Source organism: Diadema antillarum, unplaced genomic scaffold, assembly GCF_040938485.1.
Source record: "Diadema antillarum isolate AM-2024a unplaced genomic scaffold, OU_Dant_1.0 seq00000782_RagTag, whole genome shotgun sequence".
Lineage (NCBI taxonomy): Eukaryota > Metazoa > Echinodermata > Echinoidea > Diadematoida > Diadematidae > Diadema > Diadema antillarum.
In genome coordinates, this window is record NW_027271670.1 from 571815 (window position 1) to 585163 (window position 13349).

Below are 13349 nucleotides of genomic sequence, written 5' to 3' on the forward strand. Positions count from 1 at the left end.
AAAAAATATATGAATGTTTGTTTGTTTGTGTGTGTGTGTGTGTGTGTGTGTGTGTGTGTGTTGTTGTTGTTGTTGTTGTTGTTGTTTTTTGTTTTGTTTTTTTTTTTGGGGGGGGGTTAATATTTGTGTGCTATGATTACCACTGCAAATGGGGGAAAAATGTATCCCCAACACACACATTTGAAGTAATAAAAAAAAAGCTTCCATTCAAGGAAGATAAAATTACACCATATGTCTTTGATTTGCTTTGACAGTAGGAAACAAACTAAAAATTGATCCATTCATGAACTTTTAGGTGACAGGATAACTCATAACTGATACTACATTCTTCATCACTGGCAACAGCACTGTGCTGTTGACCTTGTTTGTTCTGTCGCTCACTACAGGAATATGAGTATCATGACTTGATTGTTTGACTATCTACTTTACATTGAAGCAACAGACCAAAGTCTTGTTGCCTCTTCTCCTCCCACTTTTGAGAGCTCTAAGTGTCATTTTAGCAACCAGCCATTTCACAGAGAAATTTTGTACCTAACCCCCACAGAATGTACTAAATCAACAAGGCAATATGACACTCTATAGCTTAACTTGACCATATGTATTCTCACATCTCAGTTAGATAACGTTTCTCATGGCACATGCGTGACATTCACTTTTCATACCAGATAAAAGGAGTGACTCTATATCCTTGTTTCTCCATCTGCCCATCACCCCTTATAGATGTTTTGTCCTCCCAACAGAAGCAAAGGAGACACATTCTATTCCGTTAAGGTGGTACAAATAGCCCCTCGGCATGGGCAACGTATAGTTACGGCTTGCAGAGTCAATATCAGCACTCCCAGATGGAAATCGATAATTTTTCATTTACCCTCGAAAGGGGATACTTCTGGCCCGCTTCTGATTTCTCTGCCCGTGGGGTCTTAAAGCTGCATCGTAGAGTGAACATGATGATGAAGACTTTTTGGCTGTATTTATATACATAGCACACATATATACTCTTCACCAGGTTTCAAAGTGCTGGACAATTCACAGAGGCTACTGTAAAATGTGAAATGTTCGCGTGCATTTTAACTTCGCAAATTTCACGAGAACCAAGATTCGCATAATCAACCTGCTTAGGACATGCTGATTTTACTATAACACACATTTCTCATAGACACCTGCCTGAGTATACTTGGAACTAGTCTTCAACGGGTTAAAATGCATGCAAAAGTTCTTGTCTATATTATATGCATTGAATGCCAGAGGCAGTTTGCAAAAATGTCATGCCATGAAAGAGGAAGTGAGCTCCAATTTGTGAAAATTTCATGCCACAAAAATATCTTGCTTTACAATATGTTTTTCCCCTCACTATCATGTCTCCAGTTTTGAGACACATTCATCAAACTTACAAAGAGTTTTTACAACTTCTGCCCATTCTACACATAATTCTCACGTTGCCACAGCAACTTTTTTTTTGGTGGAAGATCTAGATACTGAAAGGCAATGTGCCACTGAAGTTGCTTTCGATAAACGGGACACGGATGGATCGATAAGCTGGCCTAATGCTGGCATATGTCTTGACGTACATGCGCAAGGTGCAACAATAATTGCGTCCAAACTCCCCACGCTCGGCCCAGATTCGACCACAAGCCAGGTGCCAGAGGGATCGGTGGGGGGGGGGGGGGGGGGGGACCTTCCCAGCTCCCTTACCCGCAGAAATCGAGACGAGAGGGTCTCAAATTATCGTCCCCATTTCCCTTGAAAGCCCATTGATGCAGCCTCTATAGCAGTGCCAGAGGCGATGGCTTAGTACGATTAGGACACTGTTCCCTGAATTTCCATCCCGCTCCCAAACTATGCCATGGCCCACCTTTTAACATTTTCTTCTTCTTCTTCTTCTTCTTCTTTTGTAAAAGAAGTAAACTGTAGCTATCTAGTAAATACTTCTGGTTCTCTTAACCCGGTGAGGACGAGTACCGGGTATACTCGTGCAAGCGTCTATGGGAAATGCGTGTTGTTAGCAAAATCAAACCATCCATAACGGGTTACAGGACATTACAGGGGAATTATGCTCCAAGTTTTAGGATTGATTTCAGTCGTGTCAAAGAAACAGAAATGTGGAAGTTTCACAATATCAGGACAACAAAAAAATGATCAGAAAGTGTTGAATGTCAAAGTTGTACATGTTTTCAGGAACAGTGATACCAGTCGTGATCACAACACAATATGCACACTGAACAAGGTAATTATGTCATCATCTCACAACTTGTACACTCGCATTTATACCAGCAAAAAAAGAAAATACTGAGTATATACATGCACTGTATATATAATAGATACAACACTCAATACTTTGTTCCTCATAAAAAAAATACATAACTGTGCTAAATTATTGCAGCTCTTTGATACACCGATGTAAAGGATACAATGTAATGTCTTTAGTTCATTAATTAAAAAAAAAAGAAAATTATTCTGCTACACTATTGATTCATTTATCTCTATACACTAAGTTAAATTGAACACTGAACAGAGTTTACATTTCAATGATTTTTATGTCATCTTGATACAAAGGACAGATATATTTCCTTTTCCATGTGACAAATATAAATCAGTATCTTGTCAAAAATCCATTAGCCTGTTTGAATGTACCAAAGACATGCAGGATACAACATTATTTGAATCATTTTGTGACAGTAACAAGAAGCCAAAGAGTTACACATACACATGCGATGCACGCACGTACACACACAATTAAAGGGCAATTTGTGAACTGGTTCACCTGCGGCCAAAACACTGTGAGAAATTTACACCCTCGTGCTTTCATCATTGTGAGAACGACGGGAGTGGGGGCGACATTTCTCGTCACGTCGGGACGCGTCCCACCTTGTCTATTGTCAGCGGAATTTTCCCCACCACCCAAACGCCTACAGTCAAAGGTTGCCACAAACTTCATAAAACTGGATTGACTGGAGGCACCAGTGAACCTGTCATTTATTTGCAGACAAAACACCCGCCTACCTCTTCTCTTTGGACAAACTGTAGTGAAAATTTTTTTACAAAATGGGAAAAAAAAACTGACATTTTTGAATACTCAGAAAAAAAAAAGAAAAAAAATTGTGACGATGAATGGGAAAATGACCACAAACACATCTTGGCAAATAGAATAAAATATGTATACATATGTATTTGGCCTATTTTTTGAGAAGGGAGAGAGTGGGCAATAGAAATTCACTGCATACGCATGGTTACAAGTGACTTTCTCACACTAAAATGGTTAGTAACTATCAAACTCCCTCTGCAAGTGTGTCGCAAAACGTCACAAAGGACGGCTCAAATAATAGCAGGCAAGCAAGCAAAAAGAAAACTGGACGCTGGGGTCATTCAAAGAAACAGGCTCTGTACTGTTATACCATTGTGCTTATAACCCAATTCATAAAAGGATGGACATATGTGCTATGAAGCAAACTTTACTGAGTTTAAAAAAAAAAAAAAAATCTCCTTCACCGGACAAGTCACAGTGCAAATAAAAGGAAGAAATATATTACAAGATAGTCATTTATAACCATGGCATATGATACTGAGATTGTAATTGTTATGTGTTCTGATGTTCTATTTAGACACATTTTCTGATAATACTGGTTGCAATAAGAAAAAGCTATTCATACACAATATCATACATACAAGCAAACTGATGCTCCAGAACAGTGATAAACTTGTAAAAATATGTTGGGTTATTTGGGAAAAGTACAAATATATTCTAGAGAAATAATGATAAGTCAATTTTACTTTTAGACATATTTCTTTATATGACAGTGTACTGTAGGTGAAAGCTTATGAATTCTAAAAAAAAACACAATGTAAAAGAATTTATTGTGGAAAACACATATAATTTCTCAAACTGATGTCACAGTAGTTACTAAATCAACCATTTATGATATTCAAAGCGACTCTATACATGATTTCGGAAATGAGAGAAACATACTGTCATTATGGACTGCCGATAAAACACATAGATAAAAATGAACATACCGGTATATGATATACCAGATGAGAAGTGAAAGAGTGCTGATATTCTGTGCCAAAGGTCATTGCATTCACACCCACTGACCCTTGACCTGTATGTTTGGTTATATCTCAGTGTGTTTGGGTATCCAAACACGAGAGTTTTCAAACTGCTCCTGCCTTGCTTGACGGGGAATTGTATCTTTAATAACAAACCGCACAAAGGCAGAGCGATGTGGATGAAAGGAGCATAGGTATTCAAGCAGATATCCCAGCTCAGCCAAATAAAAGGGAACCATCCGTCACAATTCTTCCCACTCGTATTCACCCCTCCACATGCCCAGTAGGTGATGGCATTGAAGTCAGCCATCCATTGAGCTCTGTAACAATGTATCAGCCAAACCCAAGGATAACCTCAATTATTCACATCTTTTAACAGGTCTTCCCTACCTATTGAGGCTGTCACACACATCATACAATCATATCATTAAAATCCCATAGCCCTACTTCTAAACAAGCACACTTGATTTACACAGAAGAGACCATGATATATGACAGGTTTTGTTGCAAATTTATGAAAAAAATGATATTGTATTTTCTTTCTGTTAGTCATTCTTTATATTGCATTACCATACACCTCTAGTTCCTTCTCATAAATGTGTACACATCATACTCTCTCAGTGTAATAAAGAACAGGAGAAGTCTCTTTTTTGCCAGGTTAAAAGCAAGTGTACGTGTAGATATGCATCGCACAAATCCAATGGCATTCATTGCTACTTACTCCTAAACTGATAGTACAGGAACAACTGTCTTTAGTTAAATTTCTAACAAGAGGGTTGGGCATACACAAAAGCCAAGTCATGATCCCATCAATGACGATGTTTATGATGTCGAATCTCCTTTAATATATTGGTTGTTTTTTGCCTGTTAATGTGTGAATCCCAGGAAAATATCTGTATATTACACAGAACACGCCATTCATCTGACATACTATTTAAGCCCTTGATCTTGATGCTGACATTAAAGAGCATCCAATGGACACACAAAAAAAAATCCTAGAAATGAAAACAAAAAACCAATACTATACATTCATTGTCTGGGTGTAAAGGGGGTGGGGCAATGATGTAGGGACACTGCCTTGCATAGAACTCATGTATTCAAACTCATGAGCATGTTCAGCCACTATTACAGTTTCATGCAGCATGGCCAGTGGCTTATCCAACACTCCTTGCTCATTGTGTCAAAATTCATGGGAGGTTTCACTCTAACAAATGAGCTTGTTTATAATCGTGTTTCAGACGAGTTTTTCTTAATGCTTTTCTTGTTTCTAGGTCCTCAGATACCGAAGTTAGTCTTCTTGTGTCCTGTAACCAAATGATAATCCATACCAGCTTGTCACATATATTGTCAAAAACACAATCTCCATATTCAATGCTTATAAGCAAGAGGTTGTACACACATGTAAGGTACATGCTTATAGTGACTTTCGGGTCCAGATCTCCTCACTAGCGAAATAGAAATTATGCCATTATGATGATGAAAGCACACCTCTAAAATTGAGCAGAACTTCGATGGGCATTATGTGGTGACCAAGACTGGGCAAACATATATGATTTTGATAAGCTTGTAGTCAAACTCACAAAAATCTACTCAACAAAATTACATTTGCAAACAAGTTCATTGCAAATGTGAAAGTCCTCTTGGCTACTGAGCAGGCATGTGGCAAGAACTGTACAACAGATTAGAACAACAGGCCAAGAACACTAAATTCTTTGCAATGGTTCACTTAGGACTCACAGCACCATACTAGGCCTATTTGGTGTTTGGGAACAAGCCCTTGGTCGGGTGGTTCTAAACCCTTCTCTAACGTCTGCCACAATATCGCTTCTACGTGATTGATCACCAACCGGGGCTCCAATAATCCCCTTTGCGCAGCTATCAAAATCGCTGCTGCTCGCTTGATGATACGATTACTGTGGGAGGGCATTTCTTGTGTAGAAGAGAGAGAGAGTTGCCAATATTTGCATATGTCACACCAACTACCCTACCTCCATGCATTATTCCATTGATTGAAACACGGCTGATTGTTGGGTGCATGAATAGGAAGAAGGAAAAAACAGCAATGTATGATCCCCTTCTCTGTTTAGCTTGCTGATAAGAACACAGATTGCTAGTACAACCAAACATTACCCCATCATAGCATGAAAATCTGCGCAAGAAAGAAGAGGGGAAAAAAAATTTTCAGAGTTACAGCGCATAGGGGTATTCAGTGCAAATCTTTTGACTCGATGGTCTACTATCAGCCTCCACTAAAATGGAATACTCCTCCCCCGCCCCCCTTTAACAACATGTTACGCCAGGAATTCGTATCAACTGAGTGATATGTTTGCAAAACTTGTTTCAGTTACTATTCCATCCACCTATGCTGTCACCACTCCCACTGCTCCCCACCCCCCCCCCCTCAAGATTTTCAAATTATAGTTTTTGATAAGCATGAACTGACATTTGCAAGAGAAGAGAGAATAAAAGAGTTATATTGGCTGTGCGTTGCCTGGTTTTGGTGCCTAGATACTGAGCAAAGCAGATTTATTTGAAGCTGGTAAAACCATTCCACGACAACACATCTGTCATTCTTGCAATTCAGGCATTCATTGGCAGGAAAAAAAAAAGGAATTGAACCGCTACTGGAATAGTCAAATGTATTTATCAGAACTATTATATACTCAACACATAAAAAAACAATTTTGCTTGATCCATTAAATATGCGTTTACCAGTTATAAGGCCATTACCTTCAATGAAGTTTTGAACACATAACAAAGGATGCCTAGCAGAAAACAGCAGGACTGTAATAATTTCTGTTCTTCTACATCTTTTTTTTTCTATTTTGTGGGGAAGGGTGCACAAAGGCAATATGTAATTCTCAAACTTCACATTTCATATTCCAGGTAATATTTTATCCCTAGGCATGTTATCTGATCATGCCTGAATGATGATATTCTCTCAAGGCTTCCAATGTGCCTGAACATCCTTCCCCACCCCCCCCCCCCAAATAAAAGGGGGGGGGAATGTATGCCAGAACTGATATATCTTATCATCCTTCAGTAAAAAAAAAAAAAAAAAAAAAAAAGAGAGTTTCATTTCCCATGTTCCACATGTGTCGGGGATCGGAATACGCCCTCCTCCACTGGAGCTGTGATTGACAGGCAACCGGCGTCTTTTGCACCTCCGTATCCAAAAGAGGAGGACCTTGTGAAGTGGTCCACAAAGAGTAGCTTTACCTCCATGAGTCATGCAAGCATCCCTGAGTCCTACCCTCCTGATGTACCAACATCTGACTCCAGACTCTCCCTTCATCCCAAGTCGCTGATACCCTCCTCTTACACTCCTACCACTTATTTGAACAGCGAATCAAACCCAGGGGGTCCAAGCCCAGTTCTCTTTATCTTAATTCCCTTTGGGGGGGGGGGGGGGGGGGGGAGAGGGGAGGAAAAAAATGCATGATGGGAACGGTTCACTGGCATCAACTACTTCCACTCAACATCCGAATGCTCTGGCTCGGATTCCAGTCTTTAATGACAGGATGCGTTCTATGATTTGCGTTCAAGGGAGGAGAACAACTTTTCTCTCTCAATTTTCTTTTTTTCCCCCAACCCTCTCTCACCTCCCCCCCCCCCTTTCTCTCTCTTAGTACTTGAGCTCTCTAAATCAGGTTTGTTACATTGATGCTGAACGAACACTTGGTCAAGTGCAGAATTTTTGATGCTGCCCGATGAAAGGGAGGTCTTGACATGATGGGAGCTTCTGTTTCAGCAAACACTAGGGTGGTGAATCATTCCAGGCATTCTCACTGGAATAATTCACTTTTTTCTCATGAGTGATATTAAAGATGAGATTATACTTTTCTTTTTAAAAAATGATTTGTGCTACTTGCATAAAAATATATTAACCAACAAAATCTTTTTTAAGGGAGTGTGCTGAAGAAAGGACAAATGTAATCATTTTGAGAAAAGAATAATTCATGCTATCAGGGAGACTAGCATTCTTCAAACACTGTAAGTGTGATCTGGTAATGAGAAAATTTCAAGTAGTGCCTCTCTTATTTTTTCATCAACTTTTTCCTTATTGTATTTTGTGGTGGAGATGAAATTAACGCTTTCATGTACACAAGTTTGATATTCAAGGAATAGGTACTTGCGGAATCCACAATCCATGTTTAACATACTTATTCTGATCTTACCAGTAAGCAACAAATAAGAACACACAAACACACGCGCATATACACATACACATATATACAAAATGAGTAATATATCCAAATAAACCAGGCCTACAATAGGAGATCATGAGACAAGAAAGTTCAATACCAAGGCCAATGCTGATTTGACATCGACCTGGGGAGAAAAGCCGTCTAATGCCCAGAAATGTAGCATTACTCCTTTAATTGGACAGCTCTGAGATATGCAAACATGTCCATTCCATTACAAGTGACTCCCGGGGTAAGCCGGGCTGATAGTAATCCCAAGGTAATTGGACCGTGGGGGGGGGGGGGGGGGGGGGGATGGGGCACAGATGACAAATCTCCTAGCATTTTTCCACTCCCAGATGAGTACTGATCCAAGCTCTTCCACCCCAGACAGTCTCCCTGCTGCTGCGAAACAACCGGGTTTGCAAACTCAAAATATGACACTCCGTTCATTAGCGCAAATCCCAGTGTTTGAATAAGTGTCGTCCCCGCCCCGAACGATTCCGGATGTTGGGGCTTGACGAGGTGGTGGCACACGTTGGTTTGTGTGTGTAACAATTTTTCCATCCTGATACCCCCTTCGTCTCAAGGCATCCCAGTTTCTCTGTTCTAGCCAGAGAGTGGGGAAAGTGAGTCACTTTTTGGACAAATATGCATACGTGCCATCTTTAGGGATAGAAACACAGATTTTGTTTGCTGCAGTGATAAAAATCAATTCTGATTATCTGTCCTGTCTACCCATAAGATCTTCAATGTCAAAATCAAGGAGTTAGATGGAGTATTGGGTTATGTGTATTGAGCTCAGCTGTGTCAATACTGAGCCTTACTCACATTAACTTCTCATCACTGAACCAGAGTCCTCCTTCAAAAGAGCATTGTGCACTATCTCCACAATATTCTTGGTTTCCTTTAAGGATTCTTCACAGATCAAACTTGGCTTTTGTTACCGCTCTCCCTCTTTTTACATTGACCTCATACATTCCATACTACGAGATGCAGTTTGCTCAAAGTGACTATAGCTCTTTGATGATTCCTTTTTTTTTCAATTACAATTCAATTCAAAATGATTTAATTTCCATATAAAGTAATACAAAGTAATGTACATAAGGCTTACATGAGTATATGATATTTTAAGGAACTTTGAATCACTGTAATTACTGTAAAATCACTTCAATTGCTGTAAAACCAGAGACATTCGCTGCATGAAATTTTTGCAAATTGGAGCCAATGGACTTTCTCACCACATGACACTTCCACCAATCGCCACTGGCATTCACTGCATTGTGTAGACAGGAACTTTGACGTGCATTTTACTTTCACGAAGCTTGGTTCCTCGAGAAATTCCGGACAGTTTTATGCGCATGAAAACTTCTGGTTTTGCGGTATCCATCTCACGTGGCACATCAAAGGACCACTGTTATCTGCGCGATTAACTCTTAGCCTCAGAAATGTAGTAATCCCCTATGGATTGAATACATCATAGTGCACATAGTAGTTCCCATTAACAATAGATTAAGAATGTCCAGAAGAGGAGAATGATACCAGGCAAGACTTTTACCAATGAGGTTGGTTACTGTGCTCTCGGTGCAGTTCTATGTACCGGTATCCTAAAAGCCAGATCACCAGTCCCAACTTTTTAATTCCCTGACTCTGAGTTTGTTCGTTGTGCAATCTATGAAATGAAATCTAAATTGTAGTTTAAACAATATAGTGTGGCACATTACTCTAATTTCTTAGATTTAGGAATCATATGAGCCAGTACATACCACCCTAACCGTATACTACACTTCATTTTCATGCCTACCAATTCAGATGCATGAGGAAGTCTTCGTGGAATAAGTATGAGGAGCTATGAGCACACACACACACACACACACACACACACATGCCTTTAAACCCATTCAGGACGAGCAGATTTTCCTATGACATGTTCTTCCAAAAGACGCCTGTCCAAGTATGCTCGAGGACTAGTCTTCAATGGGTTAAAGTCCTATCTCATCCCTTCACTGAGGGGCTGTGGAGAGAAACCTGCCCCACACAGTATCATGCACAATTAATCAGACAAATTTTTAAACAAGCGGGGGGATTACGGGCACGTCAAGCGTGCGGAATCTCGCGCCCACCAATGAGACGAGGGATCAAGTCCCCACTCCGCCTATTTCCCCTCTTCGTTGTTTGCCCCAGCACTGTCCCTACTTGTCATCCCCAAAGCAATCAGGCAGCCACCAAATGTACACTTGAATGGAGTTGGGATTATTAAGATGGTTTAAGGGGGAGCCCAAAAAAGAAGGGATATCCCAAATTGGAGTGTCCAGGCTCAAATCTACTGGGAAGAGAACAAAATCCTTTGTGTATACTTTGTATGGAGGAAAGAAGAGATTTGTAGCACTCCAGGGAAACTATCCAAGCAGAGCAGCTGAGATTTTATTCGAGGTACTTCAAGTCATGCTGGATACCGTCATCAACCTGTCTTTTTAAAGAAAACCATCACCTTTCACTCCTATCTTGAATATCAGAGACACAGACAAAGTTAAAACAGCAATGAAGGTATAACTCAATTCTGAGGACAGACCCAACGTCTTTTCGGAAGATGCATTGCTTCGATATGCCATTAACACATTTAGCATCCCAATGTCTCTTGGGCAATTGGCCATCAACGTTCGTAACAACGATCATTGTCTACATATTACATGATTTGCACAAGTCTTGTCAACATCATGACATCACATCTGTCACTCTTTTTTCAAACATGAAGGCAAAATTACTTTTTTCATGCTCCTTCAGAAGTTTCAAATCTTTGAATGGATGATTTTAGCCATTGTATCATTTTTCCCCGAGTGTAAACTTCACCTAAATCAGGGGACCAAACTACAATACCTATAATTAATCAACATTGCTTCAAGCAGGGGGTATCACACACAGGATTTAAGACAGTTTGCTGTGTGCATCTTTAATGATACTCTGAACTTCTTTATGAAATTGAAAATTTTGGAGATATTTTCATGCAGCAATTACTACATGGTAATCCCACTATAATGAGATCATCTGTTCTGGATGATTTGTCTCGTTACATCCGGACTCTCATTGTATCCTAACACTTGGAAAAAAAACCCCATTGGCCCATTGAAGACTAGTCCTGAGTATACTTGGACAGGTGTCTCTGGGAAATGTGTGTTATAGCAATATCAGCTCATCCTCAACAGGTTAATGCACACTGTATAAACATGTTCTGGTATGTATGATGGTGTCATCATACAAAGATGACACCATATTGATAAACACAAAACATCTGGAAATGTGACGCGAAAGTTCTAGAGTATTCTCTTCTAGTTATCAACGGGTTCATAGATATGATTTGTACTCACTTGGTATAGTGACATGGGCTCTACGGCTCTCAATTAGACCAAGGTCTTGGTGATAGATGGTGCAGTAGTAGACACCCTGCATTTGCTCATCGGGGACGCCCGCAAAAATCTGCAGAGCCCCAGTTGGCAGCATGTTATAGTAGCGTGAGCCAACAGTGTCGATGAACTGGTCATCTTTATGCCATTCAATGATGATGCCCTCTGAGAGTTGGGTGGAACAGTTGAGGGTAAGGCCACGCCCACTCACCACCTCATGATCCTGGGGCTCAGAGGAAAAGCTGTAGCCACTGAGACGGTATTGTTGAGATCCTGTAGACATTAAGATACAAAGAAACAAAGTCAGTTTTTACATAGAAAAATTTTCTCATTATGGCCTTAGTGAAGAATGAATAACAAGATAACAAATGCCATCCTGCATTTAACAAATCCAAAACATGGTAGATGGTAACAATTAACACCACAGGGTCTGCCATGCTAATAGCACTTTAAGACATTTTGTATATCAGCTCAATGGGTCTTCATGTGATCCCATCATTGAGGACAGAGCAATGATTCTACATCTACTCAAGATGACAGCCAAGACTGGCCCTTCTTTGGCCCTCCTCCGATGAGGCTAGAGCAAGACCAAGACCCAGCTCTCTCGGAACTACTCACCCATGAACTCTGAACTCGAACTTTGAACTTTGAGCTTAGAACACATGCATGGATCAAAGATGTTTTTTTAAAAATATGACATCGCAACAAGCTTTCAGCCAATCAGAGTGCAGATGTACTTGATGCTTCTTCCATGCATGTATGTTTATATTCTTTTCTTGATCACTTTTAACAAGATCAAGAGTAGCATTTTATAAATAATAACCATTTGTTTGTGTGAATGTAGAGGACAGAAAAAAGCACTTGTGAATCAAAAGAAGAATCAGTAGTTTCCAAGAAACAAAGTGCTGTGCGAAATGTAATATCTTATTACACAAGGAGGTAAGAACTTCACTGTATCTGGATCCATCCTCATTATTTTCCTTCTACTAACCATGCATACATCTTACCTCTATAGTATATCTTGAGTGTCTTATTGTGAGCAGTATTTTCATGAGCATATGATGCTTTGGACTCGTGCATCATACATCTTCACCTGCATCAACGTCCCCCCTCCCTCTCTGACAATTTTGCAGCACATAAACAAGTAGAAGGCCCCTAAAATTCTACGGCTGGACAGGAGATAGACCATCCACAAGCATCAACTCTCAAGGAGAATCCACCCCCACAAGCCTAGACAGAGGTAGCACTTCAGACTCGTCATTGACGGCACTCATCAGCAGGTTCTCTACCCGTCCTCCCGTTGACGTACCACTCTCCGCTCACTGCTGCCCTCGTTGGCAGTGGGATGGAAGGGAACAACAAATGGGAAAGAAAAAAGCATCCTACCCCGAAGGCTCCGACTCTCAGACCTGCATCGCAGAAATACCGCTCAGCTCCGGGGGCTATTCGCCCACACACACAAAAAGACTCTCTCGCCGAAATGGAACCGAAATTGCACTTTAATTCCACTGACTCATCGTGTGAAAACATACTGAATGCTTGGAGGACCCACTTTTATAGTCGATACACTAATCTTGTTCGCAGAGTGCGAGGTGCCCTGTGGCCAGGGGAGATTTGACCCGGGCAGAGGTTATCAATTGGGAAAAGAAAAGTGAACCCACACAACTGGAATAGGAAGAAGCACCAAGATATACCTCAAATGAAGTACAATTTTGAGACC

The 13349-nt window shown here is 40.4% G+C and overlaps 1 protein-coding gene across 1 annotated transcript in view; it reads right to left on the reverse strand.

Moving 5' to 3' along the window:
* Positions 1–13349, reverse strand: part of LOC139739093 (neogenin-like) — a 170484-nt gene that overhangs the window by 72826 nt on the left and 84309 nt on the right. Inside the window, exon 2 of the mRNA XM_071649713.1 lies at positions 11594–11902. Coding sequence (XP_071505814.1) covers positions 11594–11902 — 309 coding nt within the window. The remainder of the gene's footprint in view (positions 1–11593; positions 11903–13349) is intronic.